General features: G+C 31.1%; 4 protein-coding genes and 1 non-coding gene across 6 annotated transcripts in view; 2 read left to right on the forward strand and 3 right to left on the reverse strand.

Annotated features, from left to right (window-relative positions):
* Window positions 1-11,411, reverse strand: part of LOC106794042 (serine-rich adhesin for platelets) — a 146,933-nt gene extending 135,522 nt beyond the window's left edge. The window contains exon 1 of the mRNA XM_014761438.1: window positions 11,242-11,411. The gene's annotated coding sequence lies outside the window, so the exon portion shown is untranslated. The remainder of the gene's footprint in view (window positions 1-11,241) is intronic.
* Window positions 146-217, reverse strand: Trnam-cau. The gene has a single exon. It is a non-coding gene; the product is annotated as a tRNA-Met (tRNA).
* On the forward strand, window positions 964-7,528 carry LOC106794045 (venom acid phosphatase Acph-1-like). 2 transcript variants are annotated; one of them, XM_014761443.1, is made up of 7 exons: window positions 964-1,165; window positions 1,484-1,591; window positions 1,976-2,244; window positions 2,866-3,022; window positions 3,164-3,287; window positions 3,878-4,092; window positions 7,495-7,528. In XM_014761443.1, the coding sequence occupies exons 1-7, from the start codon at window positions 1,082-1,084 to the stop codon at window positions 7,498-7,500; spliced, it is 963 nt and encodes a 320-aa protein (XP_014616929.1). In that variant the 5' UTR covers window positions 964-1,081; the 3' UTR covers window positions 7,501-7,528. The 2 variants fall into 2 exon arrangements, with proteins under 2 accessions (XP_014616929.1, XP_014616928.1); XM_014761442.1 differs by lacking the exon at window positions 7,495-7,528 and adding an exon at window positions 5,439-5,996.
* Window positions 11,412-12,711: 1,300 nt separating the features above from the next.
* Window positions 12,712-15,960, forward strand: LOC106794036 (AMMECR1-like protein). Its single transcript, XM_014761419.1, has 4 exons — window positions 12,712-13,001; window positions 13,891-14,001; window positions 14,080-14,285; window positions 14,766-15,960. Exons 1-4 carry the CDS (start codon window positions 12,790-12,792, stop codon window positions 14,930-14,932), a joined length of 696 nt encoding a protein of 231 aa, XP_014616905.1. The 5' UTR covers window positions 12,712-12,789; the 3' UTR covers window positions 14,933-15,960.
* Window positions 15,961-18,574: 2,614 nt separating this feature from the next.
* LOC106794037 lies at window positions 18,575-19,883 on the reverse strand. The gene is made up of 4 exons (XM_014761420.1): window positions 19,647-19,883; window positions 19,289-19,460; window positions 19,077-19,205; window positions 18,575-18,986 (listed from the first exon to the last, which is right to left on the reverse strand). The coding sequence occupies exons 1-4, from the start codon at window positions 19,760-19,762 to the stop codon at window positions 18,756-18,758; spliced, it is 648 nt and encodes a 215-aa protein (XP_014616906.1). The 5' UTR covers window positions 19,763-19,883; the 3' UTR covers window positions 18,575-18,755.
* Between the last annotated feature and the right edge of the window lie 2,716 nt (window positions 19,884-22,599).

Consider the following 22,599-nt stretch of genomic DNA (forward strand, 5'->3'; position numbering starts at 1 on the left):
CTTATATATTAGAAAAAATATGAAATACATATTAAACAATATATAAAAAGAAACAATAACGGTAAGAAAATATCTGTTTACCGTTATAGTTACTAATCACATATGGTTTACCATTTTTCAATAAAAATAATAAAAAAATATATTTTAGCAGAGCGTGGTTTCGATCCACGGACCTCTGGGTTATGGGCCCAGCACGCTTCCACTGCGCCACTCTGCTGTTGAAAATAGGATCGAAAAAAGAATAATAAATGTAGAAAAAAAAAAAAAACGAATATTCATCATAATGAAATCCAATAAATTTATATAATAATAAATAAAAAATAAATATAAAAGAATATGCATATTATTAAACAAACACTAAATCGGAAGAATATGAATCTAAAAAAAAAAAAAGAGAAAGATATAAAATAATAATAATAATAATAATAATAAAAAGAAAAGAGATCAAACTCGTAATTACTTGTTTTTGTTGTAGAATGGGGTTGAGATTGATACAAGGAATCATAAGAAAGAGTATTAATTCTGTCTCTCTCTCTCACTCTCTCCTTCCTTCTTGACCTTCAACCATGTTCGAAGGAGAAAAAAAAATATCACACCGTGACGTCGAATGTGATGACGATCGAATATAAGTGAGCATTGAAAATGCGGAGGGAACGGAGAATAAAAATTGTTTAAGAGTATATATATACATATAAAAAAAAAAAAAACCTGTTAGGCAGCTCCTTATCCACCCCCACTCGCGTCCACACACCGTAATGCGATGTGTTTTAGTGTGTGACAAGAAAGGGAACGAGACTTGTGCTTACAATTAGATATGAAAACCATTCGCGAGTAGATCGTTAAGTGAAATCGACTGAACCGGACGTATTCGAGAAGATCCTTTTTCTTTTTCCTCATTCGTTATAATACTTTAAAAATTAGAGGGAGAGAGATTTGTCTTTTATTTTATTTTATTTTATTTTATTTTATTTTATTTTATTTTTTCATTATCAACAATTTCACGTTAACTTTTGTTTCATTAGCAAATTCTCATATTTAACACATTTTACGTTCTTTTCTTCTTTTTTTTTTGTTTTGTACAATGCATCCAAACGCGTTTCTCATAGTATTATTTTATTTCGTTACTTTGGTGAACTGCGATTTAGAAGTGCGGCTTTTACACGTGGTAAATAAAAGTTTTCTCCATTGAACACTTTCTAACATTCTCTTTATCTTCGAAGTATCTTTTTCAAAACGCGGGGATCTTGTTTTCTTAACTTTTTCCTATATTGAATTTTCTTTCTATCTTTTTTCTTTGAGAAGGAATCTTATTTTCAAGGATTCCAAGATTTTGTTACTCTTTGTTTTACCTTTTTTCTTTTGTTTTAGAAAAATCTTATCTTTAAAAAGAAATATAATCACATTCGCAAGAATCTTTAATACTTAATCGTTTTGTGTATGTTTATGTGCGTGTGTGTGTATTTTTCTATTTTTTGTTTTCAAGCTATTTCGACACGGTGACAAGGTTCCTCATCGATTCTATCAAAATTATCCCAATGATCCGTATCGCGATTATTCCTATTATCCAATGGGAGATGGCGATTTAACAAATGTGAGTACATTTTATTATAAATTTCTCTCTCTCTCTCTCTCTCTCTCTCTAAAAAAAAAACTTTCTCAAATATAAAATTACGAATAAAAACAACCAAACAAATATATATCCAATAATGACGTCAGACAAAATCGATTAGTTAATTTTTCGAAAGTCTCCACTTTCTCTCTGGCACTTTCCTCACAAGAAGAGAGAAAGAGAGATAGAAAACGTAATGGCATTTTAACAGAGATTTATAAAAAAAATAAAAGAGTAAATAAAGGAACAACAAAAAAACTAAAGAGAAAAAAGAGAAATAAAAGAAAGTGAAAAATAATAAACTAAAGTGTATATAAGAGTAAAATGTTGTAATCGATGGGAGAACCTGTTGATGATGTTTTCAAGGAAGGAAAAATGCGAGAATACAAAATCGGAAGGATGTTACGTGAACGTTACGATGGATATTTCGGTGCGGATTATTGGCCTGACAAGATCTACGGTCTTGCAACGGATGTGCCAAGGACTCAGTTATCTATCCAGCTTGTCCTAGCAGGATTATTCCCACCCTCGGAGAAACAGACCTGGAATCCACATTTGCCCTGGATTCCCACGTGGACGCCCTTATCTATACCATCTGATATGCAAACCCTACTGTTTCCACACTATTGTCCACGGTCAGTTCATTTCTATATATATATATATGTGTGTGTAGGTATATATGTGTATATAAATCGATTTGTTTTTTTCTATTTTTTAATTTTTTTTCCTCTTTGAAATAATATTTCGTTTTAATTGATATCTAACGTAATGCATCTCGTAATGAAAACCACGTAAAAACTCAAGATTTGAAACCTTTTCTTTTTGTGATCTCTTCAATAAACTTTCACTTTTATCTGATGACTACAGAGAGAGAATCTTTTAATTTATTCAACGTCTTTGCCGTATATGGAAGACATTTAATCAAAATTCTGTATAAAAGAAAAACAAACGTCAGTTATTTCCACTCTTCAAGCAGTTTTATACACGGATAAAACATATAAAATTTTGGCTTAAACGTTTTAACCGTAAAAAAATAATATAATTGTCTTAAGGTTTAATATTTTATATTTATAGTAAATGAAATTAAAATAATAAATTAATTATTTTGCTTATTATTATTCTCTCTTTCTCCGAAAACTTTCGAGTTTCGATACGAAGAAATGAAACTTAATTATTTGATAGGTCGTTTTGTTCTTTTACGAATTTGACATCACCAATTTATAATATTATCAATGTTATATCTTTCGTGTCGATAGATACAAAGAAGAATACGCACGATTCATCGCTCAAGATGAAATTCAAGATATGATCAAAAAATATAAAAATGTTTTCTCTTATTTAACCGATCATTCCGGAAAAATTGTTAACACAACCACCGAAGTTCAATACATGTATAATTTATTGAAAGAAGAGGTAAATATATATTCTTATATTTTGTCTGCTGAAAATAATTTCATTGATTTTGTTTCTTTTTTTTTTTTTTTGGTTTTAAATCACAAAGATATTTAAATTCTTTCCTTGAGTTTTTTTCTTCTTTCGTTTGTTCTTTTTCAGGCATCGCAAAATTTAACACTACCGAAATGGACAGAGAATGTATTTCCTAGTCCCATGAAAGAAATCACAGTTCTTGATTTCAATTTACATTCTTACACAAGAACCTTGAAACGTCTCAATGGAGGTTCGTACCATCAAATTATTATTAAATTAATCTTTAAAAATTAAAAAGAATTAATCAAGAAATTCGTTTGAGTAAAATTACTAAAATATATATATATATATATAATTGAACAAACTGATATTAACTAAGATTTATTTTCTATTTAAAAATTATTTTTTAATTATAAAATTAATCGTAGAATGAATTTTATTTGTCAATATTTCGACTAACATCATATATCACGATAATCACCGACACATATAAAACTTATGTATGAGTCATCGATATTTTAAAACATTTACTTACTCAACGCTTAAAATGCTGAATAAGAAAGAGTAGAATTTTTTTTTCGAAAAAGGATAACGAAACGCACTTAACGACAAAACTTGAAAGATTTATCGTTGTCATTTAACGATCTCGCTCTTCGTCGTTTCCTTTCGAAATTGAGGAAGAGAATTTAAAGAGAAAGAGAAGATAAAAGAAATAACACATACGATAAATCGATAAATGTCAGTACTTAAAAACAAATAATACGTCTTTTAAAATATTATATTCTTAATTTAGTAAATTTAATGATAATAATAACGCGATAATTACGAACGGATTTCCAGGTATGCTATTGAAAAGGATAATAGAAGATATCGAATTGTATAAAAAAGGAAAATTAACACCTGCCGATAGAAAAGCATTCTTATTTTCTGCACACGAAGTAAACGTGGCTGCATTGGCACGAACTCTTGGTACCAATGAACCTTTACTTCCCGCTTATGGTTCTACCATAATACTGGAAACTCTACGTGACAAAAAAGGAACTTACTATATTCGCGTAAGTGCTTTCACTATTTATTTTCTCATTTGATTATTACCTGTTAAAAATCGAACAAATTTTCATTATCAATTTTAACACTTTATATTCATTTTTCACGTTTGGTTGTTTTTTTTATGGTTTTTTTTTTTTTTTAATTGACGTTAAATATGTTTCATACTAAACACATACGTATTATTCAAATACGATAATATCACGAAGAGTTTTCCAATTATTGTCTACTACAAAGTCACAAACAAGTAAATTGAATATCATACGTTTCCCAAAACAACGATTATTTGATTTATACGAAAATAAAGCCTGTGAGAACGTTAACAGGATATAGATGGATGCTCGAAATGTACTTCCACGTATTTTAAGAATGTTAACGTTAACCGTAAATGAAATTATTGAGAAGAAACTAAAATTATTTGCCAAAATTCTATCGATAACAATCGTAATGTTCGTTAGAAAATCGTAATGTTGGAAGAACTTAAATTTAATCCTTAGATTCCTATTATTATACTGTATTATTACATTTTCACGCTATATGAATTTTATCATTTATTATAGTCTTTTTAAGGAAAATAGAAAGGAAAAATAAAAACAGAAGGTAAGGAAAAATTTGTGATTAATTATAGAAGAGTACCATGACACTCGAATAGTTAATCTAATCTCGTGAAAAGCCATTTATTCGCGAAATAAAGTTACTCGGTTTTCCTATTCTATAATTTTCCTTCTGAATAATTTCTGTTTACGCCGTCTGTCGTGACACTATTTTATTCCGACATGTCGCTTTTGCTTTAGTACTCTCTGCACATGAAATAATGAAATATTACTGGAAAGAATAATCTTTAGTTTTTCGACTAATACCAAAAAGAAAAAAGACATTAGAAATTATTTAAAATAATTCTAATCGAATGAAAAATAATTCTTCAAATATTTATCATATAAATCGCACATTAATTTTCTTATATCTCGTAATATTAAACAAACAAAAAATCTATTAATCGTAATGGAAAAGTATCGATAAATCTTGAAATCCTGTAAAAATAATATGATTGATGAAAAATTCTTACCACCATCAAATGTCTCTTAAAATAATTTAACTTCGTTCTCAGAATTTTGTCATAAAACCAAAGATAAAAAAAGGATATTTTTAGGTCGTAATATTTATTACATCACTTGGCATATTATAGGAATTTTTATATTACAAATTTTTCGCATTTCATATCAAAATAATAATAAAAATAAAAAAAATTAATAAATAATAATCATTATAAAAAGTAAGAAAAAGATCGTGATCTTGTGAATGAAAAAAGTATATGTATATATTTTCTTGTTTGTTTTGTTTTGTTAAATTACAGGTACTATTATGGACAGGAGTTACCGAAAAATTAATTATACAAACGATACCTGGTTGTAACGAGCTTTGTCCTTACAACGAATTTCGTAATCTTATGAATGACGTTATACCAACGGAAGAGGAAAGTTCTTGTCGACGAAAAGACCATAATCATTATCATATCTCATCTTCGACGGCGATCACTATTGATAAATTTACGTTCTGTTTATTAACGTTTTCGTATATAATTTTGAAATCTTTAAAATAATGAGAGAGAAAAAAACAAGATCCCCTTGACGAGATGATAATCGTACCTACTACTATTACTACTACTACTACTATTACACCTACATGAATTAATTAAACTGTCGTCACGAGCATTGCGATAGAAAATTATGCAAAGAACGTTCTTTCTCTCTCTCTCTCTCTCGATCTCTTCATTCTCAATCTGCTACTATTTATTTATTCAACGATCGAAATGTATTTCATTGGCCTAATGATTCGTCTTTATTTCTCCTGTTTTATTTCGTAAGCGAAATTTTAAAAAAGAAAAATTATAGAAACCTCTATCCCTATCTGTCTCTCTCTGTACCTGTATATATAGAATAATTCATTAGTATACAAAATAAATCTAATCAAAGAATTTTTTTTAATAAGATTGTCAACGTTTAACATTTATTTTAATACTATATTCGAATAATCTAAAAAAAAAAACAAACTTACGCAACCGATCACAGACGACGATCGGTCTTAAACAAAAATCATAGATTAATTTTTGCAACCGAATGCAAATAATGGTCAACGTAGTGGTACTCGCTTGCTTCGATAAAAAATAAAGGAACATTTTTCTTTTGTTTTATTTTCTATAATAATAAGAACTGCAAAATCCAATATAAGAAGAAGAAAATAATAATAATAACACACACACATTGAACGGGAGATTTAAATGAAAAATAAAAATAAAAAATCGGGATAAACGTTAAAGTTCTGATCTCGTAGGGAAACGATAGCGTAATAGTAGCGTTTCAAGAGGATTTTTACGACTTTTCCATGCGAACCTGGCACGTAAATGAAAATGTCAATTTAACGAGTAACAGCCCGACACCCGGACTAAATGCACCGAGAGAAGATAAAGTAGAGTGTGACACTCGATAGACATGAAACGAGAATAGATTCGATTTCCAAGTGAACCAGAGGAACATCTCTCGTCCATTTTCGTTCGTTCGTTCGTTCCTGGGTGAAGAGAGTTCAAATACCTTTTCGTAATCGATACCGAACATTGCTCACTTCTATGAAATTATACGCGCGAGGTTACATAGAAAGCACAATTTTGATACGTGCATAAGCACCATACATACATGCATAAACATATATACAAACATACATATTATTCATATAGTTACTGCATTAATATTTGCTACATACTTAGATTAAAATGCAATTGCGTTATTTCACACAGACTCATATAAATAAAATATTTATATATATATGTGTTAACATACATGCATGCATATATAAGTTTACTAGTGAGAAAATTCATTTTTAAAGAAAACACAACGAGCTTTTTATTGTAAGCTTTTCAACGAATCTTATATATATTATATGAACAAACTTACCCATTAATTATCATTATCTGTCCATTTTTTTCAAAAATCCTAGAGAATTATACTTGAAAACGAGGAAACACGAAAATATAATATTTTATACGGTAAATAAAAATAGTCGTGCATCGTACAAATTCAAGTAATTGAAATTCGCGTGTGATAACGTATATAAAAATAACAAACACAAAAAAGGATTAAAAAATAAAAGAATACAATGAATAGGATATGACGATATCTGGTGGACAAAAAAATGGAAAAATTTGTCGAATATGCGATCGTTTTATATTTAAAAAAGAATGCGAACGAAGCGACAATGAGACAGGTGCATTTACGTTTTATCAAAATATTTCCTTGACGCATATAAGTAATTTATGTATTTACATTCATGATCATTCTAATACATTTCTATACTATCTGTAATATCTCTGGGCATGTGATCGTACAAAATCCTGTTTCTTTATCTTTTTATTTCAGTTTTAGCCATTTTCTTGAAGTGGACACTATAACTGATCGCCTAATTACCATATAAATAGTACATTTTGTATACTATTAAAATTTATTCCTATACGTATACATACTTATGTTATAATTATCAAAATATTTACTATAAATATATAAATATATATGCGTGTGTATATAACATAAGAATTACTATATACTACAATATATACTATTACACAAACACGTGTGAATGTGTGTCTACGTAAGTATATAAATACACGGTAAAATAATGAGGTAATAAAAAATTATGACTTATCTCACCTAAATACTATTTTTTTCATCGAACTTCATTCTCATACACGTCTTTGAGTCAGAAACTATGACGTACACCAATCGAGAATTGTTTGAAGAATCTTTTGTCTCTTTCACAGTGAAAATCGAGCTATGATAAATTAAAAATTGAACACAGACGGAAACTTCCGATACGATAATAAGACTGAAAACTAAACTAAACTAAACTATAATTATAAATCAATCGGATCGCGCAATTCGATCAAACTCAAGCTTTACGCTAATTTATTGTTAAAAAACGAAATCTATCATTACCTTGACCTTGTCATTCATTAATTGATAAATGTTACGTTTGAATATACAAGAAAAATTATGCAATTTTTTTCGCATAGGTATATTATGCATGTGTGTATGTGTGTATACATGGGTTAGACTATTCTATACTCTAATCTATTATATAAATAAAAGCGATAAACGTAACAATTTTATGATGTCTTCACGATGATGAATAAGAAAAGAAACACACTACGTCTATGTTTGTGTGTGTGTGTGTGTGTGTGCCGTGTTATGTAATATCGAATAGAAATTTCCTCCTGTAGTTTTTCGCAATCAATTCACCTGTAAGTTTCTTTTTATTGAAATGAAATACCAACAAATATACGCACTGTCTTTCTCTTTCTCTCTCTCTCTCTCTCTCTTTCTCTTTCATTCTTTCATTCTACTTTTAATCATTCAAGTATTATATATACAAGCTCGACGATCTATCGGAATTTGTGAGAAAAACATTTTCTATATCTACTCACAATCTATGATACAAGCATGCACAAATGTTTTTTTATATTAAATATATTGTTTTTCCTTTCTTCTTTTTTATTTACACATATGAAACATAATGCGTGAAACTTTGATAGTTCTCTCATAATGTCCGTAAGTTACGTAAACGGGAAACATTTTTTTTAATAATTTCCATTGATTCCCACATGAGTCACATACTTAACACAACTGTTAATTAATAACACTTCAATTAATACTAAATAAGAGAGTGAAAGTATTTCCCAGATTTCCACTTTCCCGAGTTGCGAAAATGGTCGAACCTTTTTTTCAGTCCCCTACTACACAACCCATATATCATCCTAAATATGCGTGGGTAATGTAGAAACAATTTTTTTTTTACAATCTAACTTACTTTTATCTTTGAAAAAATTCATTTTTCGTTGAATCTCAAAACTTTTCAACCCTTCCTTATATATATATATTTATATTTATTTGATCAATATTTTGAAAAAATGGTTAAAACGAATGGTCGATATTTTGTAAAATAAACGATCGGTATATGTGAATATTTTGTTGGATATAAATATTAATTTGCCAATATTTAAAATAAATGGCCGGTATTTATATTAGTCAAGATTACATATTGATACAAGATATGTATTACATATTTGACTATAAATACCAATCTACTATAATATTAATTTGACTATAACTACTGACAGATTTTGTATTAATATCAATATGTAACAATTTAATTATTAAATATTATAAATGGATATTATATTTTTGATCGTAAATACTGATCATTTATTTTAAATACTGGACGAAAAATGTTGAAAGATATTGACCCAATAAATAGCTTAAGGAACTATGTACATACTTTCAAGATTACCTATTTAGGATTACGTCAGGAACGTAACCTTGACGTGATACAAATCCTCTCACATTTTTTTCTTCCTTCGAGAAAACGATAGATCGATCATCGTTGTCGTCGTTCACATATCTCGGAAATTTTCACGAACGATCAAGGAAATAAATATAAACGATCCGTTATCCGTTTACGGATCCGTAAAAGCGAAAGATTCGCCGAATATTTTACAACAAAATCATTCGAATGCGTACATTCATCCATCCATCCATTCATATATACATACATACATACTTTCATGCATATATATATACATATATTCATTCATTCATTCATACATACGTACATACATACATACATACATATATACATACGATATGTTTAGACGAACGGATACAGCTATCATGGTATACATTTATTCCACTCGTTTTGATCGCTTGTTGCACATGATTGCAGACATGTGAAAAAGGGAATTTAAAAAAATAATAAAAAAGATATACAAGGGAAAATAAAAACAGAAAAAAAAACAATCTGAAGGATAGTTGAATGATCCAAATTTTTGTTTGTCGATCTTAATGGCAAATTCTAATTTCACGAAGGATAGGAAAGTGCATTATAAACAACACGTGACCGCAGTTCAAGCAGTAAATGGAATTCGTATGTCTATCGTATTGTACCGATGCGTGTCGTATTTTGCCACCAAGTACCATTACCTCTTGAACGTTTAGATTTTACATATACTTTGGTATATTTTGAATATTATACTGTTACGAACAATCATAAGATTTTTGAAATATCTAAGATCATATTTTAGTTGGGAGAAGAATATGTGATAGATATTTCAAATACATATATTCAAAAATATCGCTTACCATCCAAGCCAAAATGGTGCTTGGAATAATCCTATCATGGTGTATATATGTATTTATGTATAATGTATATGGTATTTCGCGGATTTACCAAGAGCTATGAAATTACAAACGTAACGATAAAACCTCGAGATAAATTGGAACGTGCGAGGTAACCACGCTGATTCTACGCTCCGTTCGTCACAATAAATCCCACATGCGAAGAACCATTATAATATATTCTCATAGAAGAAGAAACAGGTAATAACAATACAACTATAATGTTTTTTTATATCTATGAAAGACTTTCTTTTTACTACTACAAACTAATTCGAATTGTTTATCCTCTTTTTCTAGCAAATTTCAACTGCAACTATGTCATATAACATTAATATATAGGCTAAAATATTTGTATTTTTTGTTATTATACACAAAAAATCACGTGAATACAAATTTACTAAAATATTGTATGATTATTAATAAGTAATTAACAGTAGTAAAAAAATTATGGTTTCTTTAATAACATCTTCATTAAAATAACTCCTAAGTTCATAACTTTAATATAATTTTTACGTAAAAAAAAAAATAATAGTTGTCTTGTTTGAAGAAAAAATAACATTGAAAAAGTAGTATATAGATGAAATATTTAAATATTATATATTAACTTAAATGTTTGTATAAATGCTTGTATAAATGCGAGTTTTCGTATGTGTAAGGTGACGAACAGAAAAAGTAATGTTTTCTTCGGACGAATCTGATTGGTCGAGCGATTGGCAATAGATTCAAAATGGATTCCAAAATGGATTCTTCTGACAGCGAATTCGACATTGACTATGATCAATTTTTTATACGTGTTAATGATTAATTAACGTTCAACTAGGTTAACTTATCTTTAAACGATCTTTCGTTAAATAAAAGAACATAAAAATAGATAAAGAAGTAAAAAGAAAAGTCGAATTCGTATCGATCGATTAAAAAGAAAAATCAACATTAACTTACTTTGACAAGTGTATTAGACGAGGAAAGAAGATACCTTTTCCAAAAAGATCCTTTCACCTTTCTCTTCTATGCCACTGTTTTTTACTTATATTAGATCTTATCGTAATTATTCAACGCACGCACGAAGCCGAAAGTAACACACACGCGTTTCGATTATCAAAAAGAGAAAAAAAAAAAGAACATTATTTTCCATCTACGTCGAGAGTTAGGAAGTTTCAAGTCGCGACGTATTACTTGTACACTCGTATTACTGAATACGGAAAGATAGACGAGAACGCGCCAACGATTTCACTTTCTAACGTGAACTCGCAAATATTTATTTCGTCGATATACACTTTGAAAAAGAAACTTATCTTTGAAAGGCACGATCTTCTCTATGATCGAGATCAAATGATCTTCTGTGTCACGATCGCGAAATCGTTAAAATATGCGCTGACAGGTAAGACGTATGTAGTACGTATATATCTATGTATATGTATATGTATATACATACATAGAACTATGTATCAGAGATGGGTGCGAGCACGATGCTAGAGCGGTGCACGTTGCTGAATTGAATCCTTCGTCACGGTTCGGCTATCTCCGGTAACTTCGTAGGCAGGTACGCAGAACCGACCACTCGATCTTATGGACCCTGTTCTTTTCGAAAAAATTATTTATTCCTATCTATCTAACGATCTCGACGAAAATAAGTCTCTTATCTTAATATTATTATTGTCGAAATATAATCTAATGTTTATTACGGCGATCTAAAATAGTTTCAACGTATGATTTTCATATGTAATATAAATACAGCATTCGTGGGTTTCTCTCTGTGAAGAACATATAATTCAGATGACGTTTAATATTCTAAACATTCTTATATTACATACAACGAATTACGAAGAGCATATATATTAAATTATACAAATTAAACGGATTAGTTATTAGAATTCGTTTTTTCGCATCGTAGATATAAAAATCTGTCATTGATGTTTCAGCTATAAAATTCGGATTAGATAATAATATTTTTACTTAAGTTTCTATTCTAATTAGAAGATACGATACTAAAAGTGAAACTTTCTATTCATTATTATTTCTTACATAGGGAATAATAAATAAAAGATACAATAATAAATAACTGTATTAACATATAAAATAATTAAAGATACCTCTGATAGAAGGATCCCGCCTCGGTTTAAAATTGATCACCCTGATGAGTATCAACCAATCGTAAACTCGTATTACCAAAGTATTCTTTCACAACTTACATATATAGTACCTGTGCAGACGACGTACGTTCGACGAATGGCGGGAGTGCAGCGAACAGCTGTTTAGTGGCGTGGTGAGACATCTAGCGGAGCGCGGGCATAATTTCGCACGCGACGACGAGAGCTAAACGCTGAGACGTGTAGTGGGGGTAGACTGGATGATACGTATACGTCATACATGAGTGTATGTGTTAAGTAAAGTGTGTGTATAGTACGGGTCGGAGACCGAACGTGTCGTGTCTCTCTTCTTACTAATACTAGAGTCCAGCGAGCAGTCGCGAGAGTCGAGCCAGGAAAGATGGCTGCTGGCTGTTGTGGAACGAAGAAGCAAAAGCTCAATAATTCAACCAGCATTCCGTGCAATGGCTCGACCGTATTGCAAAATGGCACCCAGATTCGCTATTCCACGATAGTACAACCGGAGATGGGTTTCTTTTGCTTCGACGTACTTTACTGCCAACTACATCAACTTGACCCTCCAAAAACGCCCAACTTCAGCAACGATGCATTGTGAGTATACCTTGGCTCTCTTTGTTCCCCCTTCCTCCTCTTTCTCCCTCCCCCCTCTTATTCCTCACCACCCCTCACCGTTATCATCTCCGCGCGCCTTTCTCAATTCTGTTTCCTTATCTTCTTTCTTTCTTTTTCTCTTTTTCTTTTTCGTTTCTTCTTCTCGTTTCTTCTTTCTTTCTTTCTCTTTATTTTCTCTCACTCTCTCACTTTACATCATTTTTCTCTTTCTTCTTTTCTTTTCTTTCTGTCTTTCTTTCAACGTTTGCATTACAATTTTTATTTCTTTTTCCATTTTTCTCCTTTCATAATTCCTCTTTACCTCCTATCTTATTTCCATCTCTCGTTAATGCAAGATTTATATTTTTTAAGATCATTGGCAATGCACTTTGTGAGTCCTTGAAAAGATAAAAGTCCTTGATAAAAAGTCCTTCGATTAAACTAACCTCGATTAGATTTATGTTTTCCGTTTTAAAATAACTTCGCTTAAAACCATTATCGTTTATTTTTTGTTGTAATTCAATATCTTTAAAATTCGTGTTTTTTTTAATCGTATACACGAGGTTATATATAAAAATGATACTTTCTTTTTTTGACTCCTCGGTCGGTCATCGTAGCTTCTTTGCATTGTCATCGTTGCAGAGGCGTTTCTATTGTTTCTTTGATTATGTCTTGAATTATTTTTCTCGTTCTATTTTTATTTGAGTATTGTAAGCAAAAAAAAACTTGGACGAAACAGATTTATTTTGACAGTGATTTTTACTAAATTATCATTTAAAAAATTTCTTTTTTTGATTTATTATTATTTCTAATGTATATTGTCGCATTTTTAAGTTGGATTTATTTATACAACAAAAAATTGTACTCTACAATGAAATATTATTTTCAGCCCTTTATTCGTTACGTGGTCTATTGGAAAAGACATGAGATTAAGAGGCTGCATCGGTACATTTAATGCTATGCATTTACACGCCGGATTAAGAGAATACGCTACTACTAGGTATGATAGAATATTGGCGAGAATGAAACTATTATCATCTTTAAAGTCAGAATATATTTTTGTTTTTCTTTCTAAAAGCGCATTTAAGGATTCTCGTTTCAATCCGATAACAAGAGAAGAGTTGCCACGCTTACATGTTAGCGTATCTATCCTTAGAAATTTTGAAGATGGAGTTGACTATTTAGATTGGGAAGTTGGAGTTCATGGTATCCGCATAGAATTCCATAATGAAAAGGGTAATAAGCGGACCGCTACTTATTTGCCTGATGTAGCACCGGAACAAGGTCAGTATACATGTTTTTTTTACAATAGATTAGATTATAGTCAGAAATTGATATATTATCGCTGATAACCTATATTCATTAAGGTTTTTATTCTAATTCTTCTGGTGATTCCAAAATAGGAAATACAAGTATTTTTCATAGTTAGTATGTAGTTTAAAAAATAAAAGAAAATAGTTGGAAAAGAGAAATTACAGAAAGGTACATAAACAATCAGAAAGCTGGTTTTATAAATGGCTGATAAATTACAAAATAGAATTTTGAAATTATTTGCTTCGTATTCCTATCCATTTATTTCTTCTTTGCATTAAAGTAATATCTTAATTAGTATATAACTCCTACTTCCAGGAAATACAAAATTATCTATTAAGAGCGAGAGAAAGAATTTAATTAAGAATAAAATTTGATTAATCTTTACGCTGATATTTACAGCAATTTGAAAATTCGCGAGTATTCTGCAAAGTTAGAACTTGACATGTTTAGGATGGGACCAGATACAGACAATAGATTCCTTGCTGCATAAAGGTGGTTATAAAGGATTGGTTACTCCAGACATTAGACGTAGTGTGAAGTTAACTCGTTACCAGAGTGAGAAGGTCACTGTGAGCTATCAAGATTATATGACACATTGGCACTGCCGAAGATGCTAGCAGCTGGCCTGGGGTCCTCCACAAGGGCCCCTACCTTCTCAAACTTCTGTCGCAGTTCGTTATAACAATACTGAAGAAACATCCCATTTTCAATACAATAATAGCACTCAATACAACTCGTTTGTGGCCAGTCAGCAGCATACATTAGTGATGGTACAACCTAATCATCCATCGTTCATACATCCACTACCCATGTCTCCTGTATCTCCCGTTGTAGTACCTGTACAAGATTATCCATCTTTTTGGTGGGACCGTGCAGGACCTTCCTTCCCTCCTCCACATACACATCCTCGTACCCACCGATTTACGACACAAGAAAATATGGATCGTGGGGTGCGCAAGCGAAAATGACATTGGAGGCGGCTGTTACTTGCAATCTTTCACTGTTTGAAGTGGTGCCTATTGTATTTTGTATGTTTTAGCATACACAGTCTCCCTTTTATGATACCATACAGTCCTCCTTGAGGATGATAGAACTATAAGTATGATGGCAATATTATTACTTAAAATATTATTCCTATATCAAACTATTAATAAATTCACTTTGTTTATTTAAATATTGAACTTAAAAATATCATTATAATGATCGGATAATGAAATTAATTATTTAATTAAAAAAAAAAAAAAAAAAAAAAGAAAATATCTCTTCAAAATCCATTTAGCAAATGTGAAAGAATTTAGAACGTTTTAACTCTATGTCTCTTTTTTTCTCTCTCTTTCTCTCAGTAATATATTAAGCGAGGTATACTAGCGCTAATGAAATAGAACTTAATTATTAAACGAATCTTAGCACTTAAACATGCGTTTAAAGCGTTTTGCACGTGATTAGCTCCTGCCATCATACTAAGCGGATCTACATCGATATCTTTATCTGCAGTGTATGGGTGATATATAAGTAATTATATAGCACAGCAAAGATAAAAACACACACACAGTCTCTTTAAAACTGTACAAATTCGATCAAAGATATATGCATATATGTTTTTGAATTATATTGCATATAATCTGCAAGAAATATAGAATATTCATATTATATAAATATATGTATATGTATATACATATATATATATGTACACACACAAAAGATATGCAAAAAGATTCTTTTTGTATTCTTTGAATTTATGTTTTGTTAATTGGAATATATAATTAGATTGCAATGTGTTTTACAATGCTGTTAAATATTTTTATTAATGATTGTAATTGTTACAAAGAAAAAAAAAAGAAAAAATTAATTCATTTTCTTCGGGATAATTTGCTAATATTTAATAATTATAATATGTTGTTTTTTTTATATTTTTTTTTGTTTTAAAAATTGTTAAGAAAAATAAGTATAATAGCGCAATTGGAGCTTCTTTGTATTCATATTCATTTTGTTTGTAAGTGTGAACAGGTAAATCATAATTTGATGTTACGCATGGCAATGTTAAAACAGCTAAATTGAATTTCTTTGTACCAATGGTATAAATAAATATATCTGTTATGATTAATTAGATTGTATTAGATCGTTCCATTAAGATTGTACCATTTTGTTGGTGATTGAATAAAATCCCTCAAAATGTATTTAGCTAATTGTAAATATATAATATGTATAAATCGTCTAACATAATTTATACCATTGCTACATCGAAGTTTATTTTAATGATTATAGTTGTAATATAGTCCAGCGTTTTATTGCAGAAAAGAAATTTTGCAATTGATGACAAAAAAAATATCGAATAAAACAAAAAAGGGATATATAGTTACTGTACTTTCTAACGTACAGCTTAAACTTATAAGATACGTCTCAATTAGTCCCTTTAAAATACCACTTTAAGAGGTTCAAAGAGATAACTTTACAAAGATTATTGTTATCTTGCTCATTAATATTCAAGTTCAGCTTAAAACTTAACAGAGATAAATTTTAAGACGGTACCTCTAAAGAACAATGAGGTATTCCAAGTGTGTGTAGTATAAAATATTTGCAGAATGGGACCTCTACTGTAAATAAGCAATGGACCGCACTATTACTATAGAAAAAGAAAGAAAGAAAGAAAAAAAAGTGTTAATTTTTAGTTGTAATAATAGATTTAAGGTACTAACAACAACAAAATGACGATCTCATTGTGATTTTGATTATTCTGCGATTTGTGATCGTAAACTCATGAATTCTTTGTACATTATAGTTGCATTATATCGCTACCTACAATACAAAAAAAGAAAAACAAGTAGTAGTTCAATGCATATACATATTAATTCTTATTTTAAAAGAAAAGTTTCAATTATATAATGATTTAGGTGGCTGATACGCCAAATGCAGCTATTAATGTACTACGATTAATTAGTGATGCATTTTAGATTATTATCGTATAAAAGAGCGTCCGGCAGAAATTGGAAAGAAATTGGCGTCCTATTCTTCCATGTATTGATATCCTATCTTTACTTAGATCCCCCAGTTACTTTGTGACTGGTTCCATTCACTGCCAATTTATTCATTGTTGTGTCGTTTACATGAGCAAAGCTTGCTAAGACTAAAGAAATCGTGTTGTTAATCTTTTGTTAATCAATGTTTTAACTTAACATTTGATGTTATTACTTACATTATTACATTACATTATTATTATTATTATCAAGGTAGCTAGCTAGTTTTTGAGATCTCCGTACTATTCAAGCCTCGGCATGATGTCCAACCAACTGCCAATATCATACTTAATTGTAGATTTATCGGCAAATCAAACTATCGTATATATGAACTAAATTAGGCTGTGGAATCCTAATTACGTCAATGATAGTAACGCTACTTGTACGTACAATGTACATATCGTATCATTGATGTATTTCTTAGTTCAAAATGTCAATGGAGAATAGCAAAGAAGATTAATATCTGATGCATTTCCAATGGTAACTATTGTTTTGCTTTTTTTTTCTTCTTGTTTTTCTTTTATATAGCGTGTTTTTTTAAATCGATTTAAATATGTTGAAGTCCCAAATCCTAATAGATGAAAATATTTACTTGATTCCGCTGTACGCGAATTTTGCGTATCGTACAGATCAAACTACTTTCTTTAGTAGTTGCTTTTCATCTTATTAATGATATTTATACATGCATAACAAAGTGATGTTGCTTATAAAATCAGAAAAATTCATGCATCCTATTCTATTTCATGAAAATATTTTAAATCTTATTATGATAATAGTTATTTTAACATACTTCGTTTACATTTAAGAAGGAATGTCTTATGCACCTTGCATTAGCTTTGAATATATTGCTAAAAATGATTAAAAGTTATATTTCTATCCAGTTCAGCACTGTTTGTTATGCATACATGATACACATTAAGACACCAACATTTTTCTGTATAAGCCTACGTGTTGCATGAATTAGATTTTAAAAATTACATTAAAAAAATTTTTAAGTCAAAATGACATAGTTACTGTACAAGACAGCGAATCTTAATAATTTGAAAGACATATTACAAAATGTACTGTGCCTAAGCCTGTTGTTAAAATTGGTTTATATACCGCCTACAAAATAAAGACAACAGCAATGCATAGTGCACACTAGCACAGTAAGTCCATTAGAACGAGCAACTTTGGCAGACAACTAAAAATAATTAAATATATTAATAACAACTTATAATGCAAGGGGATGAAGGAATAAATACATTTTATATTGTCACAAATCTTGTTTGCTTTCAAATGTATATATATCCCATACAACATGCATGTGTGACACTCATTCATACAAATATAAGCAAATAACATATATTGCAACATGATTTGACAATTTTACAATCAAAAACATTTTATTCAACAATTTATGTGACTAACAAAAAATAATTGACTTTCAGAATGTTGTATTCATCTCATCGCTTTCTTCATTTATAGTTAATATTTGCTCTATATAAGATATGCAATTAAATTGCTTATATAAAATCAACATTGCAGCTAAAGAATTGATAGTACTTAAGACTGCTAACGATGGAACAATAGGTTTACATAAGTTCACACCAAAATATAATACTTCTTTCCAGTTTGTATAATATGGCATTCTAAATGTTCCAGCACGCTTAGCAATCTATAACAAAATTGTATACAAATATTAATTAGTATATATCATCTCTATATCTATTTACAATTGCAAGAATGAATAGAAATTAAAACTTACCATAAGGTTTACTACCGGTGACAAGATCAAAGGATATACCAAGCTACAAAAATTCTGAGCAATTAATGAGTTTATTTGGATGCATAAAGGACAAGTTTGCACTGGCAAAAATACTTTTTCTGTAACGAACTAAATACATTTTATATTAACATATACTTTTACAATCAAATTGTAAATGGTAAATGGCTAAACAAAGATTTATAATGTTATACCTCCATTTGAGCTAAAATGGTAAACACTCCTGGACATAATGCCATACTGATAGTAGAAGAAGCCAAACCAAAGCTACGTAATTTCATTATATTCCTAATTCTGATATTAATATATAAACTTGATATTGATGCGACACCTCCAAGCAAAGCCGGTCCATATGAAAAAGGCCATCTTTTGGATTAAACAAAATTTCATTTTATTATTTATATTGCAAATTGATGAAAGAATAATAGAAATATATAAGTAATAGAATTTGCAAGGGTTGATCGAGTTTAAATGTCAATAAAAAATAATATATTATTATTTCATTATTTGTAGAAGAAAATGTATACAATGATATTGTTTGAGGTTAGTTACACTTCTCTTTTCGGTACCCAATTGTGGATTTGTTTCCATCGATATTGAATAGCCTCTCTTTGGGTTAAAACAATAGCATTTGATGGTATTTCCCCTTTTGTTGAGCTTAACGCCATTATTAAATGTAATTGATATATTTAAGTTAATATTAAAATAGCAATTGTTAAAAAAGAATCTTTCGGTGGTAAAGTCGCACGTTTAGTTCGTCCATTTAACTTGATGCAACTTTATCAGAATAAATCTAATCGCGCATGATCGTGAGGGTAGAAAATATTACAAAAGTAATCATTTTGAAAATGATTTATTATAATTTTAATACAAAATTAAGAATTTTTAGAGAGAGAAAATAATGGAAAATGAGAAACATTTACCATCGATTGCTAGGGTAAATTACTTTGATCAATAAATTCGTATGATAAGATCATACAAATAAATGTTTATTTCCTATACTTACTTCATTTCATATTTATGAATATCAATATAAAAATATTAAACGAATCTCATGATTACATAGAAAAACAACAAAAGATTGATATTTTAATTGCAAAATTTTATTAATCAATGGATCGTCTTAGATGCATTTAGAATTCTTGTTGACAAACGAAGGTATTGTTTGATCGATGCTGACGTCTATGAATGAGACGGCTAAGTTTCTGTCTCGTGTTAAACGAATGCAACGAGAACCGATGCAATAGAAAAAGATAGATATATATATAGAGAGAGAGAGAGAGAGAGAGAGAGAGAGAGAGAATAAGAAAGAGAGGGTTGCTGGTGTAGTCATCGATAACGAGCGAGTCATCGTTGAGAGGGAAGGAAAATGAGTTTACTTAAGAGAAAACAAGTTGAAAAAAGAAAAAAAGAAAGAAAGAAAGAAAAAAATATATATATATATATGTATATAGAAAGAGAGAGGGGGTACAGTAGGTCGTATGCTGGTTGTAGGGGGTTGATCTCGGCCTTCGGGGTAGCGCGTCATGAGGGCTGGCGTGACGTCATGAAGCAAGCTGGCATCGACCAATCGGCGGTGCGGGTTGCGCGCTCGTGTTTCTTTGCGTTGCCAGTAGTGAGTGGATTCCGCACGATTTTCCGATTCCGCTACGACGGCCAGAGTGCGACGCCATATTGTGCGAGGCGAATGCGAGAGAGAGAGAGAGAATAATAAAGTGAGACGAATAGATATACAGACGGACAAAAAGAGAGAGGGAAAAGAGGGTAGAGAGAGAGAGAGACAGAGAGCACAAATCGAGAGAAAAAAAGAAAGAGAAAAAGAGACAGAGGGAGAGAGAGAGAGAGAGAGAGAGAGAGAGAAACGTATGTATCTAGCCGGTGATGAAAGAGAGAGAGAAATAAAGTGACAGATCTAGTAGTGTTCATTTTGTGCGTGTTCATAGGGATGTTACTTTGATTTCTTGTGTATCATAAAAAGGGTGGAAGAAGAGATTGGAAAAAAGAGAGAAAGAGATACACGCGTTATTGTAGAAGCAGTCGTCGTTCTCGTTGCTGCCGTCAGACGCAGTCGTCGTCGTCGTCCTTCTCGTCGTCATCATCATCGTCGTCGTCGTTGTCGGGGTACTGTTTCTTGGCTGACGCATGACAGTAGTGGCAGACGGATCGTGCGCGGAAGCCGTGCGAGTACGACGCACCACTGCCACCTTCTTTCTTTCCTTTTTACTCGTCTTACTTTCTCTTTCCGGCGTTTAAGTTTCTCTCTCTCTCTCTCTCTCTCCTCTTTGCACGTTAACGCAAAGCTTACTTTTAACAACGTGAGAGAAGCGTGTGCTACCGGTGGTGCTACTGCTACTGCTGCTGCTGCTGTTACTTCAGTTGCTGCTCGTGTGTTTGGTGGTGTTAGTTAGTAGTGTTGGTGGTGGTGCTGTTGTTGGTGTGGTGGTGGTGGTGGTGGTGGTGGTGGTGGTGACGACTGTGAGGGTAACGGTGAAGGTGGTTGTTGGTGGTGGTGTGCCATTTCACCACCGTTGATTATTATATGAGAGGTGCTGGCTGATGGTGAAGAAGGTGGTGAGATCATAGTATAAGTCATAATAGTGTACTACGCTATTTTACTACTAGATTGGACACGTTGTCCAATCCTCCCCGAGTATCTATCTAGTCTCAGGTGAAAGAAGAATAAGAAGAAGAAGAAGAAGAAGAGGAGGAAGCTTACCTAAGAGAACACATACACATACATACACACTGAGAAAGAGAGAAAGAGACAGAGAAGAAGAGAGAGAGAGAGAGAGAAGGAGAGAGAAGAGGGGCTGCGAGTGTGCGACCAGAGGAGAGGGAACGAGAGGTTCGACGGAGGATAAAGGATGCCTGTCCGTAAGCAAGGTGGTAAGCTTCTATAGGCTTTTTTTAGAGTAGACGCAAGCAAGCGAAGATTTCTTTCTGATCGTGTATGTATATAACGTACATACACACGCGCGCACACGTACAAACACATATATAAATATACGTATATGTATTTACGCACTATGTACAAAAATACGAGTCATTTTTTCTAACTCAACAACCTCATTTACCTTTCTGTCATCTTTTTCATTACGCATGTAACTACGTTTTTGTGTATATGTGTATGTATGTACATACGTAGGTTTATATATTGGTAGTAGTAAGAGAGATTGGTTAAGGGGCACCGGGTCACTCGGTCAGCTGTCATCACGGTTGTCGTTCGCACAACCACGCGAAACTACGTATATTCCTATCGACCGCAGATTTCATCCCTTGCATCGCCCCCTCTTTCTAATTCAAATTCGAATTTCCCGCGCCCATTTCGATTCCTCGAACATAACAACGTTTGTATGCACACCCATACACACATGCATATATATATATATACATATGAATTTTGTAGCTTTTTCGACGTTTTGCTTTGCTTTTATGTGATATTTTTCTACTTTTATTATATTCACGTATAAACCAATATTCCTCGATCCATAGATCCGTGATCCTA

This window comes from Polistes canadensis, unplaced genomic scaffold (genome assembly GCF_001313835.1).
Source record: "Polistes canadensis isolate GaletaPanama2010 unplaced genomic scaffold, ASM131383v1 scaffold_22, whole genome shotgun sequence".
Classification (NCBI taxonomy): Eukaryota; Metazoa; Arthropoda; class Insecta; order Hymenoptera; family Vespidae; genus Polistes; species Polistes canadensis.